The sequence below is a fragment of the Scyliorhinus canicula genome, chromosome 5, assembly GCF_902713615.1.
Source record: "Scyliorhinus canicula chromosome 5, sScyCan1.1, whole genome shotgun sequence".
Classification (NCBI taxonomy): domain Eukaryota; kingdom Metazoa; phylum Chordata; class Chondrichthyes; order Carcharhiniformes; family Scyliorhinidae; genus Scyliorhinus; species Scyliorhinus canicula.
In genome coordinates, this window is record NC_052150.1 from 26,836,399 (window position 1) to 26,861,472 (window position 25,074).

Consider the following 25,074-nt stretch of genomic DNA (forward strand, 5'->3'; position numbering starts at 1 on the left):
GACCTTTCTGCACCCTCCCCACCAGCCAATTGAGGCCTTCAAGTGGTCAATGAATGACCACTTAAGGGCCTCCCCCCCACCACCACTGGTATAACCTCAACTGAAAATGGGCCTGTCGCCAGGTGAACCTGTGCGGGCCATTTGTGATCTCTGGGTCGGGAATTGGGGGTGGATCTCTTGATCGGAGACGCTCAGTGCCTCATCATGGGGCTGGACATTGCAAAGTGAAGGCCCAATGAGTGCCACCAACCATACCAGCCCCCCCCCCCCACCCCACTCCCCCAGCTGCTGACCCCCTCTTCCAATGACCTTCAACTCAAAACTAGCCTGGGTCGCTCCTCAATCCTGGACCTCAAATGCCCGTCCTTCTGGTAGTAGCCATTGCCTCTCCTCTGGCACTGCTGAACACAAGAGATGCCTGTCTCGGAATGGCTGGCAGCTTTTGGTAGATGGGACATTTGCCTCGCAGCCTCGATTCCAGGGGAAGGCCTGCTTCTGGCCTCACCACTGGGAGTGCTTTGCAGTTCAGTAGGCCTTCAGTGGGGGTCTCCCACCGGCCCTCTAGTCGATAGACGAGATCAGTGATGCTGCAACAAGATTCTGCCCCATACCTCAGCAGTCATCGCCGTCAGGAGATGAAGCCAGAAATTTGGAACGAAGGGGTAAAAGAAAAAGGTGCAGGTTGGACAATTCACTTTGCAATTAAAAAGCTTAAATTTGAAACAGAGAGGAAGCAGGAATATCTAGCTCTTCTACAAAAACATATTCAGCTAAATAATTGGGAATACTCAGAGACACAGTGAAGGTAATGATGGCACACTTAAAATATTTTTTGAGTCCAATTTCCCATTATACATTCAATCATAGGATTCGAGCATCCCTCCGAGCTGCACAAATGGTTCACAAATTCTGGCGCTTGGGGAAGAAGGGAAGTAGGTGTTGGATTATTTTTAAATCATAACATTTCAAGGGAAAGCTACCATCTGGACTCCTTTGCAACATCAAACCGTTACAAAGAATTTTTAGCTTCAAAAATGAATCCCTGGCCATCGCGGAATATTTCTCTTTGAGTGATGATTGCCAATGTCATGGGGTCAGTAGGGTTCACTATGTAACTGAGCCATCAGTGTAAACAGCCCTTCACTGAGCAACTGCATGGCTACAGATGTTAGTCCTCAAGCTCAACAACATCCCAGAGACAGCTTTCGCCATCAATGCCAACACTCAACATTTAAATCAACAATATTGCAGAAAACAAAGATAGGTGGAAACTAAAGACGCACTGAAAATTAAAAGCAATTATTCCGCAATGGTCTGATGGTACTCTTTCGATCAAATAAAGAATGTCACAGAAAAAGGCCAACAGAATCCCATCAAAATATTTTGCCTTGGACCAAGGAAATCTTGGATTACTACCAAAGAAAATGATTAAGGCTGCGTGGTGTGACTGGAGTAGTCATGTCCAGAGGCAACATAGGCATGGATGTGCTTTTCAACAGCAGGTGAGCTGAGGCATAGAACATTACAGCGCAGTACGGGCCCTTCGGCCCTCGATGTTGCGCCAACCCATGAATGTCAGGCAGGAATGGAGTCGGGAACACGCTGCCGTGGTAATGGCGGGGATAGGAGTTCAGAAGCTCATCTCGGGCAGATATGACACCAAGGTTATGACCAATCTGGTTTGGTTTCAGACAGTCACCACGGAGACGAATGGAGTTGGTAGGCAAGGAACAGAGATTGTAGCGGGGATTGAAAACAATGGCCTCGGTATTCCCAATGTTTAGTTGGACAGAATTATGCGCATCCGGTCCTGGATGTCAAATAACCAGTCTAAATTTTAGACGGGGCGTCGGGTGGGCGTGAAGTAGAGCTGGGCGCCATCACCGTACAAATGCAGGAGCATAATCAGACAAAAACAGAGGTTGAGCCAAAGAACGAGAAATTAAAACAGATGATCAGAAGCTTGGTCAAAGCAATAGTTTTAGGGAATGCAACTGTCAAATACTAGATAAATTCAGCAGTGCAGGAAGCATCCACGCTGAGAGAAACAGAGTTAATGCTTTAAATTTAAACTTCCAACAGGTTTTGAGGGCTGGAGATGTTTAAGGAGGGAAATCCAGAGTTTGGGGCTTAGGGGGGCTGAAGAGATGACCACCAAAGATGGGACGAAGGAGGTGAGGGATGCACAAAATGCCAGAATTGGATGAGTGAAGAGTTCTCGATGGCTGATGGCTGGAGGAGGGTTGAGAAATAAGGAGGACAAGGCCATTGGGGGGAATTGAACACCAGAAAGAAAAGCTTGCATTTATATAGCACCTGTCATGACCACTGAATAGCTCAAAGTGCTTTACAGCCAATGCAGTCCTTTTGAGGTACTGCCACTGTTGTAATGCAGGAAACACAGCAGCTAATTACCACTCCGTAAGCTCCTGGAATCAGCAATGTGATGACCAGTAGTCTGGCCTTGTTTGTGATGTTGATTGAACGATAGCTCGCCTGCCCTTCAAGATAGTGCCAAAGGATCGAAGATAATAGCTTCCCAATGTTTAATTGGAGGAAAATTCTGCTCATCAAGCACTGGATGTTGGACAAGCAGTCAGATAAATTAAAGGCAGGGGAGAAAATGAGAGCGAGGTGCATTCAAACGATCATCTGAGGAGTAGGATGATAAATGGCAGGGGAGGTAGGGGCAAGGATATCCTTGAGGAACAGCAGAGGTTATCTGTAAGGGAATGGGAAGAGAAGCCACTGATGGCAGTTCTTTGGCTATGATTAGCTAGATAAGAATGGAACGATGAAAGAGCAGCCCCACGGTGGAGCGATGTTAGAGGAAGATGGTGCTGTCAACCATGTCAAAGACTGCAGACAGGTTGAGATGAGGAATGATAGTTTACCTTTGTTATAGTCGCATAGGAGGTCATTTGTGTCTTTCATATGAGCTGTTCCGATAAAGTGCCAAGGCCGGAATCTTGATTGGAGGGATGCATACATGGAGTTCCAGGAAAGATGGGCATGGATTTGGGCTTTGGCTCCACATTCAAGGCATTTGGAGAGGAAAGAGAGGTTGGAGGTGGAGTCATAGTTTACAAGGATGGTGGGGATCAAATATGGTTTGTTATTTTGGGTATGGGTGGAGGGACAATGCTGGTAGAGTAGGATCGTCCCTCATTAGAGAACTTTTAACAAGATCAGCTAACATGGGGACCAGGAGGAGATTATGCAGGTTTGGTGGGCTGAGGGAGTAGGTGGAGGATTTTATGGACAAGATGAACTCGAAGCAGGAAGGAGGAGATCTTTAGAGGAACTTTAGTCTGGTGGGCAGGTGAAAGGGAGAGACAGGACAGAGGTTGTTGATCCCAATCCTAGTGATAAAAAAGTTCATAAATGCCTCACACATTGTCAGAGAGGAAGGGGAGGGAGGAAGGAAAAGGGATTGGAGAAGAAAGTTGCATTTGAGAAAAGAAACTGAGGGTTAGCTTTGTATTAATCCATTTTCCTCCCATCATAATCCGTAAGGGAGACTTGGTCACTGAGAGCTGTGAAGACGTGGGTTTTGACCAAACAGCGTCACATGTAACTGCCATTGGCGAGTGAGAAAGTGAAAGGAAAAACCTAGATCAGGTTCTTGGTCCAATCTGTTCCCATCTCAGGGATTGAATAAATTGAAAAAAGTTGTACAACGGTGTCAATGAGTCTAAACCTGGAACAAATGAACTAATCCTTCTCAATCCGATGGTGAACTTATAAGTGGAATTATGATTTTATAAGGGTAGTTTAATGACCTTTCTAATGTTGCAAAGTTGACTCATTTTCAAACAAGCCTTGAAGGTGTGGAACGGGAAGAATAAAAGGAATGGAATCTTCCACACCAATATCCCAATACACATTTTCTGCAATTCTTTCCATTACTAGGAATTACAACATGGAAACAGGCTGTTTGACCCAGTCTGTGTTAGTGTTTATTCCCCCACACAGGCAGCATCCTAATGCTTTCCCATATTATTTTCTAACCTATTCTTAATGCTATTTTTAAACCCTAGCACAAAGGAAGAAGGTTGTGGTTGTTGGGGGAGGGCAGGCATCTCAGTCCCAAGACATCACGGCAGGAGTTCCTCAGGGTAGTTTCCTGGGTCCAAATATCTTCAGCTGCTTCATCAATGACCTTCTTAAGGTCAGAAGTGGGGATATTCGCTGAAGATTGCACAATGTTCCAAGACCATTCGTGACTCCTCAGACACTGAAGCAGTCCATGTGCAAAAACAGCAAGACCTGTACAATATCCAGGCTTGGGCTGACACGTGGCAGGTACCATTTGCGCCACACAAGTGCCAGGCAATGACCATCTCCAATAAGAAAGAATCAAAACATCCCCCCTTGACATTCAATGGCCTTACAATCACTGAAGCCCCCACTATCAACATCTTGGGATTACCATCGATCAGAAACTGAACTGGACTAGCCAAATAAATACTGTGGCTACAAGAGCAGGTCAGAGACTAGGAATTCTGAAGTGAGTTAACTCACCCCCTGACTCCCCAAAGCTTGTCCACTATCTACAAGGCACAACTTAGGAGCGTGATGGAATATTCTCCATTTGCCTCGATGAGTGCAGTCGAAACAACACGAAGCTCAGCACCATTCAGGACAAAGCAACCCACTTGATTGGCACCCCTTCCACAGACATTCACTCCCTCCACCATCAACACAGAGTAGCAGGCATGTGTACCATCTACAAGATGCACAGCAGAACTCACCAAGGTCCCATTGGCACCACCTTCCAAACCCATGACCACTACCATCTCGAAGGACAAGAGCAGCAGATACATGGGAAGACCAACACTTGGAAGCTCCCCTCCAAGTCACTCACCACCCCGACTTGGAAATTTGTCGCCATTCCTTCACTGGGTCAAAATCCTGGAACGCCCCCCCCCCCCCTCACAGCACAGTAGGTGTACCTACACCACATGGACTGCAGTAGTTCAAGAAAGGAGCTCACCACCACCTTCTGAAGGGCAATTAAAAGATGGGCAACAGTGCCAGCGACGCCTACATCCAGTAAAAATTCATTTAAAAATAAATATAGCGATTGACGGAATGACAAATGATATGATAATTGTCTCTTGGTAGTTTGAGAGATCTCACTGTGAACAAATTGGCTGCTGCACTTCCTACATCAATGACTAGGGCCAGAATTCTCCGCTGTTGGGATGCTATTATTGCTGGCAGCGCTCCCCCGCCCACGGGTATCCGGGCAGCGTGGGGTGGCATCAATGGCCTGGAAAGGTCCGACACAAATTTAGCTTTTGCTTCAATCACCAACTTCAATATTCCACAGCCTGAGAACTTACAGAAACCATTCTCTGCATTTAAATATCATCTTATAGCTATGGCCTTTGTTCTCGGCCCCTGACTTAATAAAAGTTTGTTTTTACCTATTTTATTCATCCTGTAATAATTTTTAACACTTTGATCGCATCATCCCTTAATCTTCTCTGTTCTGATGAAAATAACCCTGATTTTCAAATCTTTCAGTCTTTGGCAAGACTATTATGTTTTCATATTCTTACTGAGCCTGGAATGTAAGCTCTACAGTTTCAGTTCAGTGTTTCATAAGATCAATAGATCATGAGAAATAAGAGTAGGCTATTTGGTCCATTGACCCTGCTACACCATTTGCTAGATTATGGCTAATCTGATTGGAACTTTAACTCCCCTTTCCAGTCTGTCCTCCTTAATTCCCTTGTCCATCAAAAATCTGACTAACTCAGCCTTGAACATATTCAGTAACTCAATCCCCACTGCTCTCCGGGATAGCAAACTCCAAAGACTAGCGACTTTTGGAGAGAAGAAATTCCATTTCATCTGGGAGACCCCTCACTTTTAAACCGTGTCCCCCATTCTATAGCCCCTATGAGAGGAAATATCCTCCCGGCATTTACCCTGTCAAGCCCCTTCAGAATTTTCAGTGTTTCAATAAAATCACCTCCTTCTTCTAAACATCAGTGGGTGTTGGCCCAACCTGAACAACCTTTCCTCACAAGACAAACTCCTGCTTCTAGCTGATTCCTTATCCTAACCTCGGACAGCTGATCACAGGTTCAGTAGGAGGCAAGATCCCCAACAGCTCTACATAAAGGGATCAACTACTTACGGTTAGTTGTTGGTTGGTTCCTTACAGCTGTTGCTGCAATTGTATTTGTGTTTGATGCTATCCATAGTTCTTTCAAGTTGTAAAAGTCCACAAGGGAGTGAAGAGGAAAGTTTTAATGAATTTCTTGCTAACTTCAAGAATCTTAATTTGCTTCAAGACATGGGTACAGTATTGGGACTGGCCCAGTATTACTGGGAGAATGAATAGAGGTCATGTGGAGCAGGACCATCTGCTAGAAGAGCGGGGAGGGGGCAAATAGGCTCTCAGCAGGAAACCATTTGCCCTCAGGAGATAAGTTATTCTACCTGACCCCCCCAGTGAGAAACAATGTGTGAGTTTAAGGCATTTACAGGCAGGGCACCATCTCTGAAAGGTGCCACCTGCTGCAAACGTAATGGGGCAGCACGGTAGCACAGTGGTTAGCACAGTTGCTTCGCAGCTCCAGAGTCCCAGGTTCAATTCCCGGCTTGGGTCACTGTCTGTGCAGAGTCTGCACGTTCTCCCATGTCTGCGTGGGTTACCTCCGGGTGCTCCGGTTTCCTCCCACAGTCCAAAGATGTGCAGGTTAGGTGGATTGGCCATGCTAAATTACCCATAGTGTCCAAAAAGGTCAAGTGGGGTTACTGGGTTAGGGGATAGGGTGGAGGCGTGGGCTTGAGTAGGGTTCTCTTTCCAAGGGCCGGTGCATTCTCGATGAGCCGAATAGCCTCCTTCAGCACTATACATTCTATGATTCTATAAACCTCAGAGCTGGGCAAGGACCATACTGCCAGTGGCTGTGAAGGTGACTACTATAATAAAGTTTTTAAAAATCTATTTGGCTTCTTCCAGGTTGGAGATGGACATAATTACATAATCTCTTTGCTTTCCATCTTTGCATAAGGGAGGCCAAAGTAATTCTATTCAAAGAAAGCTAATTATAGTTTATTCTTTCTTGCCAGAGACTAGTAGATGGAGTGGGAAGGTGACTTTGTCAGGGTTGCAAGCTTCCCCATGGTGTAGGGTGCCATTGGCTGCACGCACCACATTTTGCAGTTAGCTCAGGTCAACTCTGCCCTGTATTGGAGCTGAAAGGCATTCTATTCTCTCAATATCCAGCTGGCTTGTGACCACAGGCAGTGTCGGTGACCGGTATCCTGGCAACACTCATGATGTCTACTCTGCCCGCTGCATTTGAACCACTGCAGCAAAGTACAGAGCGATCTGCCAACAATATGACTCAAGACGCTGGTGTGCAATCCATGCACACATGGGCAGCATGCACACAATGGCGGGCAAACCAATCATGGCAGACCAGTGGCATCGTGAAAGAATGCTTCCTCTGCCGGTACCACTCTGGCGGAGCCAGGGTTTGTGGCATTATGCCACATGCTGCACAACCTCGCCATGGTGATGGCACTGCCCTTTCCACCAACTATACAGGAAGCAGCTGAGGAGAAAACGGAAGAGGAATGCAGGAGGCACCTTAGACAGCCGCTTCCCACCCGAGCTGTCTGGAAGAACTAATTCGAGGGCAATATCAGTAACTCCAACCGTAATTCCACATTCCCCAAACGTTCCACACCTTACTTTATCACAGCATCTGAACGGTCATAATTCAAGTATACAAGCCAACACTAAAATCAACATTCCAAACTAAATGAGTAAATAAAATCACGACATATTTCATACCGAAGCCAACTAATCACACTTGTACATCCAGCCTGTCCGAAAGCTCCTCAAACTCCAGTGGCTGGGGAGCGCAGGCTGCTGACTTTCAATGGAGGCTGCAGATGGACGTGGGGAATGATTCTGAGCAGCTCCGAGCCTAAAAGACCACGATCTGGAGTTGACTGATAGGCAAACACTGGCCGGGGAGGGGGGGGGGGGGGGGGGGGGGGGAAGAGGGGGAATCATTATAATGAGCAGGCAGCATGATGTTGGGATGCTGGATGCATTTCAATCAATCGACAGGCGTGGATAAATCGCAGTTTAATTTTTGGATGCTATTCAATCGACCTGTGCATTGCATCTTTGCACAACAGGTGGAAGGGAGGAGAGAACAGCACTATGAGGTTACACATGTGCTGGGTGCGCAATGGCGCAACGTCAGAGCCCCAGTGTGCTTCCCTCCGCAGACAGACGACGCTCACACAAAAAATAATGGTGCATTATGAGCGAACAAGAATATCACCAGAACCTAAGAGACGCAAACTCCAACCACGAATGAATGCAGATTACATTAAATTCTTCCAATCACCAGCACCTCAGCTGCAGAGAAGGGACCAGACACAGGACCTTGAACTAAAGAAGGGAGATGGGGAAGGGAGCATTTAAACCTGGTGTGTGACATGCACAACCACTGCATCATGAGCAAAAACATGAGCAATAGCTCTACTGCCATCAGTGTCACTTTGTGATCAAACCTTCCCCTGCACTGGCACTGGAGGGTGTGCAGAGGAGATTCACTAGGTTAATCCCAGAGCTGAAGGGGTTGGATTACGAGGAAAGGTTGAGTAGACTGGGACTGTACTCGTTGGAATTTAGAAGGATGAGGGGGAATCTTGTAGAAACGTTTAAAATTATGAAGGGAATAGATAGGATAGATGCGGGCAGGTTGTTTCCACTGGCGGGTGAAAGCAGAACTAGGGGGCATAGCCTCAAAATAAGGGGAAGTAGATTTAGGACTGAGTTTAGGAGGAACTTCTTCACCCAAAGGGTTGTGAATCTATGGAATTCCTTGCCCAGTGAAGCAGTTGAGGCTCCTTCATTAAATGTTTTAAGGTAAAGATAAATAGTTTTTTAAAGAATAAAGGGATTAAGGGTTATGGTGTTCGGGACGGAAAGTGGAGCTGAGTCCACAAAAGATCAGCCATGATCTCATTGAATGGTGGAGCAGGCTCGAGGGGCCAGATGGCCTACTCCTGCTCCTAGTTCTTATGTTCTTACACCACTCCACTGCAATGCGCCCCACTCGGCAACTGAAACTTTGGGCAGGATCAAACGGGATCAGGAGTTTGCACTCTATAGGAATCAGTCACTCAGCAGTGCTTTTTCCCCGAATTGGCACATTGGTGAGAGAGGGCATGCCCTCTGTCCAGTGAAGGATGCTGGGAAGGCACTTGAATTTGGAGGACCAATTGGAGGCCCTCGAGCACCGAAGAAACGGACGTTGGCCTTTCCAGGTTAGAATGAGAGAGCGCGCTTCAAGATGGAGGTTCCTTCTCTCGCACATATTTTAACTCTTCAATTTAAAAATCCCCTCAGCAGCAAGCTCGCCGGTGCAGAGGGAGAACACATCCACAGGGTGACCCTCAAAGCCTGCCTGGGGCATTACCCAACACTTTCCAGGTGGGTTGCCCTGCCATCTCTGATCCCTCTGGGAAAATGGCCCAGGTGTGGCATGGATCTGGCAAACAAGCACGTCAACCGGCAGTACAAATTTTCCCACATGCCCATTGTCATAATATCCACCCATGTATATAATGGAGTGCAGACAGGCAGTGATTGACACACAGGATGACCAGTAAACACACAGCACAGTGCAGCCAATCACCAGACAGGCCACTACCACTATAAAGCCAGAGGGTACTAGGTTTCCCGCTCTCTCTGGACCCAGCTACTAAGACAGTCAGAGTCCACGAGCTAGCAAGTGCAAACACCATGCGGTAGCGAGCAAGTCTGGTCAGACTAGTACAAGGTTCCCAGTCAGTTCAGTATAGTGTCGACCCACAGCTGAATATGTATATTAGTTCTATCGTTGAATAAAACCGTGTTGGATCTTCTCCAGTGTTAGACGTCTGTTTCTGGCTTCACTGCATCGAGTGCACTCCACATCGAACCAACCTGCCTAACACATCACCCATCTTGAAGATCGGGGGCTAAGAATCCAACCAATGACTTGAGAAAGCAGAGTAGAATGTTTCAATTACAGAGTGGCACATTCACTACTTTCACTTTCAGTGTGGATACAGGATTTTAAGTGGGGAAAAAACTGAAGGAGGAACGTAATAATTATCTGTCATCTTCGTTCAGGTGAAGTATAAACCCGGTCCAAACTTTCAGTTTCAAGTGATTACTTTGCAGGTTCTTCAGTGGCGAGGTTGAGTTTAGAGTAATAGCAGATTAGAAAAGTCCCAGTTTGATTTCTAGTCACAAAATCTAGACTGACACTTCACTTGCACTTTTGGTTGCGAAATTAAACCAAGGCCCCATTTGTTCTCTCATGTGAGTGGAAAAGATTAAATGACACTATTTCCAAGAAGAGTGTGGGAGTTTTCCCACACAGCGGCCTGGCCAAGTTATCCGGAAGCAAAATCACAAAAGAAAACAGATTATTTGACCACTATCACATTGCAGTTTGCGGATCCTTATTGGTTGCAAATTGGTTGCTGCATTTCCTACATTACAACAGTGACAACACCTCAAAAGTATTTTATTGGCACTAAAGCAGTTTGGAATGCTATAACATTGCTGTAACATGCAAGTCCCTTTTCTTATTTAATCTGTGCAGAGTTAGGAGTTGGGGGGGGGGGGGAAAGAGAGGAAGGTGAGGACGGGGGGGGGGGGGTGTGGTGTGGATTGGGGGGGGGTGTGGTGAGGATGGGGGGGGGTGTGTGGGGAGGACGGGGGGGGAAAGAGGACAGAGGGGTGGGGAGGACGGGGGGCAGGGGAGGACAGGGGGGTGGGGAGGACGGGTGGGGTGGGGAGGACGGGTGGGGTGGGGGAGGCGGGGGAATCGTGGGGAGGACGGTGGGGCGGGTGGGGAGGACGGGGGGTGGGGAGGACGGGGGGGGTGGGGAGGACGGGGGGTGGGTGGGGAGGACGGGGGTACGGGGGGGGGAGGGAAGGACTGGGGGGGTGGGAAGGGAAGGATGGCGGAGGGGTGGGGAGGAAGAGGGTGAGAGATGGAAAGGGTAAAGCAGGGAAGAGGGGAGTGGAAGGGGGCCCAGGGAGCTGGATTCAGAAGGTAGCTGGAAGCCGGAGAGGTCTGGTGTGAAAGTAGAAGGGGAGGGATCGGGGGAGTGGGGGGTGAGGGAATGTGGGGGTGGGTGGGAGGGAGTGAGGTGGGTGGGTGGTGTCATAATATCCACTCATGTATAACATGAGAGGCAGACAGGCAGTGATTGACACACAGGATAACCAATGAACACACACGACACAGAACAACCAATCACCAGAAAGGACACCACCACTATAAAGCCCATAGGGCATTAAGGCTCTCCCTCTCTCACAGGACATGGTTAAGGAGATAGTCGCAGTGCACAGGCCGATGAACATCATCACCATGTGATAGAGAGCTAGCTTGGTCAAGCCAGTCAGAGTTTATCAGTTAGGTTAATAGAGAGTCAACCCACAGCAGATTATGTACAGCAATCAACAGGTTCAATAAAACAGTGTTGGACCGGGCAGCACGGTGGCACAGTGGGTTAGCCCTGTTGCCTCACGGCGCTGAGGTCCCAGGTTCGATGCCGGCTCTGGGTCACTGTCCATGTGGAGTTTGCATATTCTCCCCGTGTCTGCGTGGGCTTCGCCCCCACAACCCAAAGATGTGCAAGGTAGGTGGATTGGCCAGGCTAAATTGCCCCTTAATTGGAAAAAATTAATTGGGCACTCTAAATTTATTTTAAAAAACAGTGTTGGACCATCTCCTGTGTCGGAAGCCAGTTTCTCGTTTTACCGCATCTAGTTGCAGTCGATGTTAGACCAACACAGATAACACATCAGGTGGGAGGAAGCAAGGTGGGTGGGGAGGGAGGGAGCGAGGCCGGTGGGGAGGGAGTGAGCTGGGTGGGAGGGGGAATGAGTGAGGTGGGTGGGGAGGGAGGGAGTGAGGTGGGTGGGGAGGGAGGGAGTGAGGTGGGTGGGGAGGGAGGGAGTGAGGTGGTTGGGGAGGGAGGGAGGGGATGAGGTGGTTGGGGAGGGAGGTAGTGAGGTGGGTGGGGAGGGAGGTTATTCACTGTGGATTTTCTTCTGATCCAGTGACTAAATTATTCAGTAACTTCGCCACTTGGGAGATGGAGGGCAGGTGGTGTATGGGAACAATATCTCCCGCTAGTTTGCCTGTTCCTTCATAGGCATTGCGTCAAAATTCTGAAATCCCCCTCCAACAGCACCGTTGGTTACCAAGGATTGCTACAGTTTGAGAAGGAGGCCCACAATCACCTTCTCAAAAACTTGCATTGCTGCAGTAAAACAGGATCAACACCATGAAGACCCCAGAGGACAAGAAGGCAGTCCTCCACTTTCTAGGGATGGTCAGCTTCCTCAGGAAGTTCATTACCAACATGGTGTCCCACACCACAGCCCTCCGCCATCTCGTCAGAAAGTCGACGGAATTCCAGTGGCTGCCCCCTCATGAAAAAGAATGGCATGGGCTGAGGGCAAAGCTCACCACTGTCCCGGTTCTGGCGTTTTTCAACCCAACCAAGGAGACCAAGATTTCCACTGACGCGAGCCAGGACAGTATTAGGGCGGTGCTCCTCCAACGCGATGACTCTTCCTCCTGGGCCCCAGTAGCATTTGCCTCCAGAGCCATGACGCCCACTGAGCAACGGTACGCTCAGATTGAGAAGGAATGCCTGGGCCTCCTAACAGGAATCGACAAGTTTCACGACTATGTTTATGGCCTCCCAAAATTCACTAGTCCACATAATCCAGAAGGATTTCAATGACATGACGCCTCGGTTACAATGAATCCTTCTCAAGCTACGCCGCTACGATTTTGAACTTGTCTACACGCCAGGCAAAGAACTCATTGTTGCAGATGCCCTTTCCAGGTCAATTACCACACCCTGTGAACAAACGGACTTCGTCTGCCAAATCGACGCGCAGGTACAATTGTGTGCTTCTAACCTTCCGGCCTCTGATGAGAGGGTCATCCAAATTCGTGAGGAAATGGCCAAGGATCCTCTGCTACAGCGAGTGATGCAGCACCTTACAAATGGCTGGTAGAAGGGACAGTGTCCCCAGTTCTACAACATCAAGGATGACCTGACGGTGGTAGACGGCATCCTCATGAAGCTCGATAGAATCGTGATTCCGCAGAGCTATGGTGCTCGGCCAACTCCATGAGGGTCACCTGGGGGTCGAGAAATGTCGACACAGAGCTCGGGAGGCAGTCTATTGGCCGGGCATCAGCCAGGACGTTGCCAACAAGGTCCTCAACTGCCCTACATGTCAAAGATTTCAGCCAGCTCAACCTAAAGAAACTCTGCAGCAACATGAGATAGTGACCTCCCCATGGTCCAAAGTCGGTGTCGACCTTTTCCACGCCAAGGGGCGTGACTATGTCCTCCTGGTCGACTACTTCTCCAGTTACCCCGAAGTGGTGAAACTGTCCGACCTCACGTCGAAGGCAGTGATTAAAGCATGCAAAGAAATGTTCGCCAGGCATGGGATACCGCTCACGGTGATGAGTGACAACGGTCCCTGTTTTTACAGCCAGCAATGGTCTGATTTTGCACACTTATACGACTTCCGTCATGTGACCTCCAGCCCCGATTACACGCAGTCAAACGGGAAGGCTAAAAAGGGGGTCCATATTGTTAAGAGATTGCTATGCAAGGCCGCAGACTCAGGCTCTGACTTCAACCTGGCGCTGCTGGCATACAGGGCAACCCCGCTGTCCACTGGGTTGTCTCCAGCGCAGATGCTCATGAATCGCACTCTGCAAACCACGGTTCCAGCCATCCATGTTCCAGACCGTGACCACCTCACGGTCATACAAAAGATGCAGCAGTCTCGGGTCCAACAGAAATCAGCTTCTAACGCTCATGCCACGGATCTCCCCGAGCTGATCGTGTTCGTGTACAGTTGCCTGACGGCAGCTGGTCAGCCACAGTTGTGGTGGTCAAGCAAGTGGCCCCGAGGTCGTTCCTTGTCCGCATGGCTGATGGCTCCTTCTTATGACACAACAGAAGGGCACTGCGCAGAGTTCCACGCCCGCCACCTGACTGACCCGCCACACACGATGCTTCCTCCAGACGTGCCCTATCACGAGGCCACCGATCTACCAGCAATCCTGCCGACCCCTGCACCCACCGCATTGGCGGCGGTCCCACCTATCCAGGTGCAGGCGGCCCCGGATCCACCCTTGCGGCGATCAACCAGAATTCGTCGCCCACCACAAAGACTAATTTATAAACTGAACTTTTGTACATCTTGTTACCTCATCGTTTTGACTTCTGTAAATATCGTTCTGCCCTATATCTGCACTAGCGACACCTTCCTATGTATACACGGTCATTTTAGCACATTCTGTATATAGTCACGCACATATACACATCCCCACGCACACACACCTTAATATTTATTATCTTTTTAAAAATGGGGAGATGTCATAATATACATCTATGTATATAATGTAGTGCAGACAGGCAGTGATTGACACACAGGATGACCAGTAAGCACACAGAACAGAGCAGCCAATCACCAGACAGGACACTACCACTATAAAGCCAGAGGGCACCAGTTTTCCTGCTCTCTCTGGACCCAGCTACTGAGGCAGTCAGAGTCCATGAGCTAGTCAGTGCAAACACCATGCGGTAGCTAGTAAGTCTGGTCAGGCTAGCACTAGGTCTCCAGTCAAGTCAGCGTAGTGTCAACCCACAGTTGAACATGTACAGTAGTTAAGACGTCAAATAAAATCGTGTTGCATCTTATCAAGTGTTGGAGGTCTGTCTCTCGCTACACTGCATCAAGTGTTGTCCACATCGACCCAGCCTGCCCAACACATCAAGTGAAATTTGAATTCAATTTTAAAATCTGTCATTAAAAACCTAATGATAATCATGAAACCATTGTCAAATGTTGTAAAAATCCACCTGGTTCATTAATAGCCTTTACGGAAGGAAATCTGCCACCCGTACCTGGTCTGGCCTACATGAGCATCCAGATCCGCAGTAACGTTGTTGACTCTTAAATGCCCTCTGAAATGGAGGGTGGATAGCGATGGATACTAAATGCAGGCCCAACCAGCAACGCCCACATCTCGTACTGCAAATGAATTAAAAAAGGGCAGGCTAACAAAAAGCTTAGTCAAGCTTAAGAAGCGTCTTGAAGGACGCGAAAGAGTTAGAGAGGCAAAGTGGTTCAGGAAGGGAATTACAGAGCTCAGGGCCTAGGGAGCACTTTGTGAAGGATTTAAAACAGAGAATGCGCCAGAATTGAAAGGAGCACAGAGGTCACAAAGCTTTGTAGAGTTCAAGGAGGGTCCATAGGTTTGGGGGTGAGGCCGTGGAAACACATGAGAATTATAAAGTAGAAGCATTGGCTCGAACTGCAGTCAATAGAAGTCAGCAAGCGCAGACGTGACAGAGAAAAATAAGACATGGGGTACAATTTAACGGAAATGTTTCTAAATGGCATTACAGGCAGGTTTTGCTCTGTGCTTCCTGCCGGCTCCGTGGGTGCGTTGCCCACCACTATCTAACCACACAGTCACTTCTTCAGGCCCTGGGCCATTTCTCTCTAGGTTAGGCCACACTTAGGTCTTTTTCATCACTGGGGAGCTGAACTTGCTGGCCGGACTGGTTCCTCAGAGACTGGTCCCCCATGTCCCCCACACCCAGAGCAAATGTCACCCCCACACACATGGGCAGTACCTTACACCCCTACAAGTGAGGACACCCTGCTCTGGGGTTGCTGGGGGGCTCCCCCTTTTCAGGCCCCTTTCGGGTCCCCCCTCCCCTTTCAGGACTCCCAACCTTCACCACCCCAACCTTCTGGAGGCCTCTTCATACCCACCCTTCACCCCCCAGCATTCATAGCCCTCCCTCCAACCCTCATTTTATGGGCATGGCCCCCTCAGGCCCTGACCCCTGGCAGTGCCACCCTGCTACATTGGCACCCAGGTTGGAGGGGGGGAACCACGAGTGCCAACTGGAGTCGAACCCACAACCCCCTGAAATAAAATGTATGTGCCAATGGGGCAGCCAAGGACCAGGGTGGGCTGGTTAAAATGCCCACCTTGGTGCTCTGGGACTTTTCCCATTATAATAAAAACAGCTCCCCTCACTCCTCACATCCCCCCCAGGCCTCATCCATACCACTCATGGCTCCCCACCTCACGAAGTTCCTCATAGCCAATTTTCTTTCCAATTGAGAGTCACAACAGGCATTTTAGTTCAAAATATAAAAAGGGCAGAGTCCAAATAACTTGACACATGACAGTTCTGCAAAGCTTTTCCATCTTTTACACACATTAACATCTACAGTTAAAAATCCCAAAGGGATAGGCGTACCTCTGCAAAATGGAAGCCAAACCTCTCCAAAAGGCCCTCTAAAAGGGTACCTGTTGCACCAAATGTGCTGCTGCCTCCGTGAACTGCTAATGTGCAAAATACATCCCCCCTCCCCACCCCACCCCACCCCCACCCATCGAAAAGAGTGGGTGACAGGTTCAGGGGTGGGACTTCCTGATTCGGGTTCCAGCACCATTTTGACTAAGGCACGGGGCCCTTCCAACTCAATGACAATTTGGGCCAATTGCATTATGTTGTTGGATGAAATTACTCCTCATCCAATACAGGATATCGGACAAGCAGTGAGACAAATCAGAGAGTGGAGGAATAAAGAGAGGTAGCGGTGAGAGAGAGCTGGGTGTTATCAGTATATACATAGAACCTGAAGTCATATTTTTGGGTAATATTGCCAAAGGGCAGCAATGTGGGTGAGAAATAGGAGGGGCTGAGGATAGATTCCCTGGGGGAAAGTGGGTAAAGAAACTATTACAGTGGCTATGATCAGATAAATAAGAATCAAACTAGGTAAAACTCCGTCCCACCCAACGACAGAGGAGGATTTGGAGGGCGATGGTGTGGAACTACAAAGGTTGAAGATAGATGAGAAAGGATGGAGAGGAGTATTTCGTCATTCTCGCAATCTCACAGGATAGCATTTATTACTTTGATTAGAGGAGTTTCAGTGACGGGGGCAGAGTGTAACCTTCATGAAGAGACTCAGCTGGAGGTACAAATGGGCATGGATTTGATATGTTCCATACATTCAAGCAGTTTATAAAGGAAAAGGAGATTAGAGGCGAGATGACAGTTCACAAAGACTGGGGAATCAAACATTTGCTTTTTGAGAAGAGGGTGGTGGCAGCAGATTTGATGGGGATAGGGACAGAGGGAACCATTAACAGCACCAGCTATATGGGGGGCTGGGAAGGAAAATTTGGTCATCGGCAGTCTGATGGGAATAGGATCCAAGAGAGCAAGAAGTGCATCTCATGGGCAAGGTGAGCTGGGATTGGGTATGATGAGATATAGAAGCAGAAGAAACAAGGGTGGGGCAATAAATGCTCACCTAACCAGTAACGCCCATATTCCAAGAATGAAGAAAACAAAAGTCACGTTTCCAATTTGAATATAAACTAGTTATTTCTGCTGCTGCTGCACATTTTCTTAAATGTAAAAACAAGTGCAATAAAATGCTATCTGACTCATTCCAATCTATCTCCATTTAAAACAGAGCTTTGTAGGGATGATGTCAGAGGGCACGGCTTCATAGAAGATCAAACACTTTGAACATTTGGTTTTAATTCCATCTTGGAATAATTTGAGTAATTACCACCCCACCCCACTCCCCCACAATTAAGAGCATTGAAATTATGAGGAAGGGGCCATTCAGCCCCTCAAGCATTTTCTGTCATTTAATTAGATTATGACTGGTCTTTACTTGAACGTCTTTTACCCACTATGCTTCCATATCCTGTGATATCCTTAACTAGTAAAACCCTCATCTTAGTTTTGGAAGGTTCATTTGATCCATAGAATCCCTACAGTGCAAAAGGAGGCCATTTGCCCATCAGGTCTGCACTCACCCTCCGAAAGAGCCATCGACCTGGGCCCATTCCCTGCCCCATCCCTGTAACCCCGCACATTGACCATGGCCAATCCGCCGAACCTGTGCATCTTTGAATACTAAGGGGAAATGTAGCATGGCCAATTTACCTGACCTGCACATCTTTGGACCGTGGGAGGAAACCAGAGCACCCGGAGGAAACCCAGGCAGACGCGAGGAGAAAGTGTGGAATTGACACCGGGTCCCTGGTCCGGTGAGGCAACAGTGCTAACCACTGTACCACCGTGCCATCCTGTCTTTAGCGGGTAAAGAGTATTTTAGACATCTTTTAACCCCTGTACGAAATAATGCTCCCTAACAACATCCCTGCTTGACCTTTAGTTTTAATTTTAGGCAGATAAACTGGTCTCTTCCACACTGGGAGTAATCTCATCGCTTCTATCACCCCCTGGGGTGTTTCTCCACATTAAGGGCAGTGGTACAAACTACAGACTGTGGTTGTTGTACGTAGAAAGTGAATTGATTAGTGCAGCTAACTCCCCCAAATGGACTTTTAACCTGTGACCTGCAAGAGGAAGTTACCAGTGAGAGATTAAACTCCTCCATGATCAGTATTAGTCCATGGAGTGAAAGCTGGCCAAGTTCACTCTTCAGAGTCAGGCTTGATCTATTGGCTTGGTCTAAGGGTCACCTATGATGGGGGGGGGGGGGGGGGGGGGTGGGAGAGAGAGAGAGAGGGTAACACAGGCCCTGGTCATTGTTATCCCCTCCCCGGAGACCCTCAAAGCTAATTGCAATGACTGCCTCAGATAATAGACAGCACTTTCCTATTTTATACGTGCTTTGCATGCACTGTAGGCACTGAGGAATCTGCACAGTTAATGCTCCTTCCACCTCTCGCCACAGGCACTACCTGACTTGCTCAGAATCATTGCCCCAGCACCTTCTGTTCAATCTCACATCTCCAGTATTTTGCCTGTGCAAGAGGTTTATGGGCCCAGATTAATGGTTAACCCAGGAAATTGTTCCCAGTTAAGTGTGCGTGCTGTGTGCCGCATTTTCACGCACATCTAATGCAAGTTGCAATGATATAAAACAGGAAGACCAAACATGCTTGTATTTTTTTCTAAAAGAGATGGAGGAGTAACATGCAGCGAAGGAGCCCTCAAAAGCTCCTAATCCAGCCTCTCACATGCCAGTCTGAGACAGGCACGTTCCAGTTTTGTGTCACCATTGCTGTATGGGCAACCCCGAGCGCTGTTGCGAAGCAAGAGCTTCGCACAAACACCGAGGCAAAGGCAGCATCTTGTGTGTCTGCCTTTAGCCCTTAGGGGCAGGCATGTTAGAGGATTCAGCGTCAGTTTTCTCGGACACAAGGGGGTACCTACAACAAGGCAAAGAGCCAATGGTCAGGTCAGCCTCCCTGATACTCACAGCTACTCCTCGCCGTGTCCGCACAAGCAGGTCCGAGTCGGAGGCAGGGTTAGCCCGGGACAGGAGCGGAGGGCAGGGCTCAGCCCCTAACTCCTCCCCGCCAGCCCATTGGCCATCCCGCCGGACCTCCCAACCCGGAAGTCGGGCGCCCATTGGCCGACGCGGCCGTCACTCAGGCAGTGAAACTGACACACACACACACCGGGCTCGCACTGATGTCACTTTCAGAACTGCCTCTGTCCTTAAATGGGAGTTTCCCCGGGACTGAGGGGACTTCCAGCCCGGCCTCACACACCTATTGTGTGCCGGGTTTCAGCTCCTCTCCACCCGGGAGCAAAGTGCTCATCTGTCCCGGAGGGGGTGGGGGAGGGGGTGGGGAAGGGGGAGGGGGTGGGGGTGGGGGAGGGGGCGGTTATGTGTGTTTATCTCCATGTGAGTGCGTTGGTGATTGTGTGTATCTGTTTATGGGTAAGTGTGAGTGATGATGTGTGTTGGTTGGGGGGTGAGTGCGTGTGAGTATCTGTTTATGTGGATGGGTGTGTTGGTTTGTGTGCATTTGTGCGGGGGGGGGGGGGGGTGTTTGTGAGTATTTGTTTATGTGTGGTTGGGTGAGTGCATGTTTGCGAGTATTTGTTTGTGTGGGAGAGTGTGATTGTGAGTATTTGTTTGTGTGTTTGTAAGTATTTGTTTATGTGTTTGCGTGTATTTGTTGGTGTATTTGTGTGTGTGTGTGTGTGTGTGTGTGTAATTGTGTGTATTTGTTTCTGTGTGTGTGTATTTGTTTCTGTGTGTGTATTTGTTTCTGTGTGTGTATTTGTTTCTGTGTGTGTGTATTTGTTTCTGTGTGTGTATTTGTTTCTGTGTGTGTGTATTTGTTTCTGTGTGTGTGTGTGTGTGTGTATTTGTTTCTGTGTGTGTGTGTGTGTATTTGTTTCTGGGTGTGTGTGTATTTGTTTCTGGGTGTGTGTGTATTTGTTTCTGGGTGTGTGTGTATTTGTTTCTGGGTGTGTGTGTATTTGTTTCTGGGTGTGTGTGTATTTGTTTCTGGGTGTGTGTGTATTTGTTTCTGGGTGTGTGTGTGTATTTGTTTCTGGGTGTGTGTATTTGTTTCTGGGTGTGTGTGTGTATTTGTTTCTGGGTGTGTGTGTGTATTTGTTTCTGGGTGTGTGTGTGTATTTGTTTCTGGGTGTGTGTGTGTATTTGTTTCTGGGTGTGTGTGTGTATTTGTTTCTGGGTGTGTGTGTGTATTTGTTTCTGGGTGTGTGTGTGTATTTGTTTCTGGGTGTGTGTGTGTATTTGTTTCTGGGTGTGTGTGTGTATTTGTTTCTGGGTGTGTGTGTGTATTTGTTCTGGGTGTGTGTGTGTATTTGTTTCTGGGTGTGTGTGTGTGTATTTGTTTCTGGGTGTGTGTGTGTGTGTATTTGTTTCTGGGTGTGTGTGTATTTGTTTCTGGGTGTGTGTGTGTTTGTTTCTGGGTGTGTGTGTGTTTGTTTCTGGGTGTGTGTGTGTATTTGTTTCTGGGTGGGTGTGTGTATTTGTTTCTGGGTGGGTGTGTGTGTGTGTATTTGTTTCTGGGTGGGTGTGTGTGTGTGTGTGTGTGTGTGTATTTGTTTCTGGGTGTGTGTGTGTGTGTGTATTTGTTTCTGGGTGGGTGTGTGTGTGTGTGTGTATTTGTTTCTGTGTGTGTGTATTTGTTTCTGTGTGTGTGTATTTGTTTCTGTGTGTGTGTATTTGTTTCTGTGTGTGTGTGTGTGTGTGTATTTGTTTCTGTGTGTGTGTGTGTGTGTATTTGTTTCTGTGTGTGTGTGTGTGTGTATTTGTTTCTGGGTGTGTGTATTTGTTTCTGGGTGTGTGTATTTGTTTCTGGGTGTGTGTGTATTTGTTTCTGGGTGTGTGTGTATTTGTTTCTGGGTGTGTGTATTTGTTTCTGGGTGTGTGTATTTGTTTCTGGGTGTGTGTGTGTATTTGTTTCTGGGTGTGTGTATTTGTTTCTGGGTGTGTGTATTTGTTTCTGGGTGTGTGTGTGTATTTGTTTCTGGGTGTGTGTATTTGTTTCTGGGTGTGTGTGTATTTGTTTCTGGGTGTGTGTGTGTATTTGTTTCTGGGTGTGTGTGTATTTGTTTCTGGGTGTGTGTGTGTATTTGTTTCTGGGTGTGTGTGTGTATTTGTTTCTGGGTGTGTGTGTATTTGTTTCTGGGTGTGTGTGTATTTGTTTCTGGGTGTGTGTGTATTTGTTTCTGGGTGTGTGTGTGTATTTGTTTCTGGGTGTGTGTGTGTATTTGTTTCTGGGTGTGTGTGTGTATTTGTTTCTGGGTGTGTGTGTGTATTTGTTTCTGGGTGTGTGTGTATTTGTTTCTGGGTGTGTGTGTGTATTTGTTTCTGGGTGTGTGTGTGTGTATTTGTTTCTGGGTGTGTGTGTGTGTATTTGTTTCTGGGTGTGTGTGTGTGTATTTGTTCTGGGGTGTGTGTGTGTATTTGTTTCTGGGTGTGTGTGTGTGTATTTGTTTCTGGGTGTGTGTGTGTGTATTTGTTTCTGGGTGTGTGTGTATTTGTTTCTGGGTGTGTGTGTATTTGTTTCTGGGTGTGTGTGTATTTGTTTCTGGGTGTGTGTGTGTTTGTTTCTGGGTGTGTGTGTGTATTTGTTTCTGGGTGGGTGTGTGTGTGTGTATTTGTTTCTGGGTGGGTGTGTGTGTGTGTATTTGTTTCTGGGTGGGTGTGTGTGTGTGTGTGTATTTGTTTCTGGGTGTGTGTGTGTGTGTGTGTGTATTTGTTTCTGGGTGTGTGTGTGTGTGTGTGTGTGTGTATTTGTTTCTGGGTGTGTGGGTGTGTGTGTATTTGTTTCTGGGTGTGTGTGTGTGTGTGTATTTGTTTCTGTGTGTGTGTGTGTGTGTGTGTGTGTGTGTATTTGTTTCTGGGTGTGTGTGTGTGTGTATTTGTTTCTGGGTGTGTGTGTGTGTGTATTTGTTTCTGGGTGTGTGTGTGTGTGTGTATTTGTTTCTGGGTGTGTGTGTGGTGTGTATTTGTTTCTGGGTGTGTGTGTGGTGTGTATTTGTTTCTGGGTGTGTGTGTGTGTGTATTTGTTTCTGGGGTGTGTGTGTGTGTATTTGTTTCTGTGTGTGTGTGTGTGTATTTGTTTCTGGGTGTGTGTGTGTGTGTGTATTTGTTTCTGGGTGTGTGTGTGTGTGTATTTGTTTCTGGGTGTGTGTGTGTGTGTGTATTTGTTTCTGGGTGTGTGTGTGTGTGTGTATTTGTTTCTGGGTGTGTGTGTGTGTGTGTGTGTATTTGTTTCTGGGTGTGTGTGTGTGTGTGTGTGTATTTGTTTCTGGGTGTGTGTGTGTGTATTTGTTTCTGGGTGTGTGTGTGTGTGTATTTGTTTCTGGGTGTGTGTGTGTGTGTGTATTTGTTTCTGGGTGTGTGTGTGTGTGTGTGTGTGTGTGTATTTGTTTCTGGGTGTGTGTGTATTTGTTTCTGGGTGTGTGTGTGTGTGTGTGTGTGTGTTTGTTTCTGGGTGTGTGTGTGTGTGTATTTGTTTCTGGGTGGGTGTGTGTGTGTGTATTTGTTTCTGGGTGGGTGTGTGTGTGTGTGTGTGTGTATTTGTTTCTGGGTGGGTGTGTGTGTGTGTGTGTATTTGTTTCTGGGTGTGTGTGTGTGTGTGTGTGTATTTGTTTCTGGGTGTGTGTGTGTGTGTGTGTGTGTGTATTTGTTTCTGGGTGTGTGGGTGTGTGTGTATTTGTTTCTGGGTGTGTGTGTGTGGGTGTGTATTTGTTTCTGTGTGTGTGTGTGTGTGTGTGTGTGTGTATTTGTTTCTGGGTGTGTGTGTGTGTATTTGTTTCTGGGTGTGTGTGTGTGTGTATTTGTTCTGGGTGTGTGTGTGTGTGTGTGTGTGTATTTGTTTCTGGGTGTGTGTGTGGTGTGTATTTGTTTCTGGGTGTGTGTGTGTGTGTATTTGTTTCTGGGTGTGTGTGTGTGTGTATTTGTTTCTGGGTGTGTGTGTGTGTGTATTTGTTTCTGTGTGTGTGTGTGTGTGTATTTGTTTCTGTGTGTGTGTGTGTGTATTTGTTTCTGGGTGTGTGTGTGTGTGTATTTGTTTCTGGGTGTGTGTGTGTATTTGTTTCTGGGTGTGTGTGTGTGTGTGTGTGTATTTGTTTCTGGGTGTGTGTGTGTGTGTGTATTTGTTTCTGGGTGTGTGTGTGTGTGTGTATTTGTTTCTGGGTGTGTGTGTGTGTATTTGTTTCTGGGTGTGTGTGTGTGTGTGTGTGTATTTGTTTCTGGGTGTGTGTGTGTGTGTGTATTTGTTTCTGGGTGTGTGTGTGTGTGTGTGTATTTGTTTCTGGGTGTGTGTGTGTGTGTGTGTGTGTGTGTGTGTATTTGTTTCTGGGTGTGTGTGTGTGTATTTGTTTCTGGGTGTGTGTGTGTGTGTGTATTTGTTTCTGGGTGTGTGTGTGTGTATTTGTTTCTGTGTGTGTGTGTGTGTGTGTATTTGTTTCTGTGTGTGTGTGTGTGTGTGTATTTGTTTCTGGGTGTGTGTGTGTGTATTTGTTTCTGGGTGTGTGTGTGTGTATTTGTTTCTGGGTGTGTGTGTGTGTATTTGTTTCTGTGTGTGTGTGTGTGTATTTGTTTCTGGGTGTGTGTGTGTGTGTTTGTTTCTGTGTGTGTGTGTGTGTGTGTGTATTTGTTTCTGGGTGGGTGTGTGTGTGTGTGTATTTGTTTCTGGGTGGGTGTGTGTGTGTGTGTATTTGTTTCTGGGTGGGTGTGTGTGTGTGTGTGTGTGTGTGTGTATTTGTTTCTGGGTGTGTGTGTGTGTATTTGTTTCTGGGTGTGTGTGTATTTGTTTCTGTGTGTGTGTGTGTATTTGTTTCTGTGTGTGTGTATTTGTTTCTGTGTGTGTGTATTTGTTTCTGTGTGTGTGTGTGTATTTGTTTCTGGGTGTGTGTGTGTGTGTATTTGTTTCTGGGTGTGTGTGTGTGTGTGTGTATTTGTTTCTGGGTGTGTGTGTGTGTGTGTGTATTTGTTTCTGGGTGTGTGTGTGTGTGTGTGTATTTGTTTCTGGGTGTGTGTGTGTGTGTGTATTTGTTTCTGGGTGTGTGTGTGTGTGTGTATTTGTTTCTGGGTGTGTGTGTGTGTGTGTATTTGTTTCTGGGTGTGTGTGTGTGTGTGTATTTGTTTCTGGGTGTGTGTGTGTGTGTGTATTTGTTTCTGGGTGTGTGTGTGTGTGTGTATTTGTTTCTGGGTGTGTGTGTGTGTGTATTTGTTTCTGGGTGTGTGTGTGTGTGTGTATTTGTTTCTGGGTGTGTGTGTATTTGTGTGTTTGTTTGTGTGTGTGTGTTTGTTTATGGGTGTGTATTTGTTTATGGGTGGGTGTGTGTGTTTGTTTATGGGTGTGTGTGTGTTGGTGAGTGTGTGTTGGTGTGTATCTATGTTGATGAGTGTATACGTGTGTGTTGGTGAATGTCTGTGGGTGAGTGAATATGTTGGTGCGTAGCTGAGTTTGTGAGAGTGCGTGTGGGTGAGCGTGTGAGCATATGGGTGAATGTATTTGTGGGTGTGTGCACTTTTGGGTGAACGTCTGCACATGTATGTGTGCGTTGGAGCATATCTGCATATGTGCCTGGGGTGTCTGCATGAACGTAGGTGTGCAGTTGTCAGGAGAGCCTGCGTGTGTGTAGACTGGTGTGTCGGGAGTGCCTGCAGGTGTGGTGGCA

General features: G+C 47.5%; 1 protein-coding gene across 4 annotated transcripts in view; it reads right to left on the minus strand.

Moving 5' to 3' along the window:
* The window catches only part of LOC119965860 (tubulin polymerization-promoting protein), a 59,541-nt gene extending 40,009 nt beyond the window's left edge, over positions 1-19,532 (minus strand). Inside the window, exon 1 of one of the 4 annotated variants that reach the window (XM_038796787.1) lies at positions 19,373-19,532. In XM_038796787.1, the coding sequence (XP_038652715.1) occupies positions 19,373-19,525 (153 nt within the window). In that variant the 5' untranslated portion in view covers positions 19,526-19,532. Of the gene's footprint in view, positions 1-6,151; positions 6,170-7,822; positions 7,842-19,372 lie in introns of those variants that run through there. The other 3 variants (XM_038796788.1, XM_038796789.1, XM_038796791.1) reach the window with 3 other exon arrangements.
* Between the last annotated feature and the right edge of the window lie 5,542 nt (positions 19,533-25,074).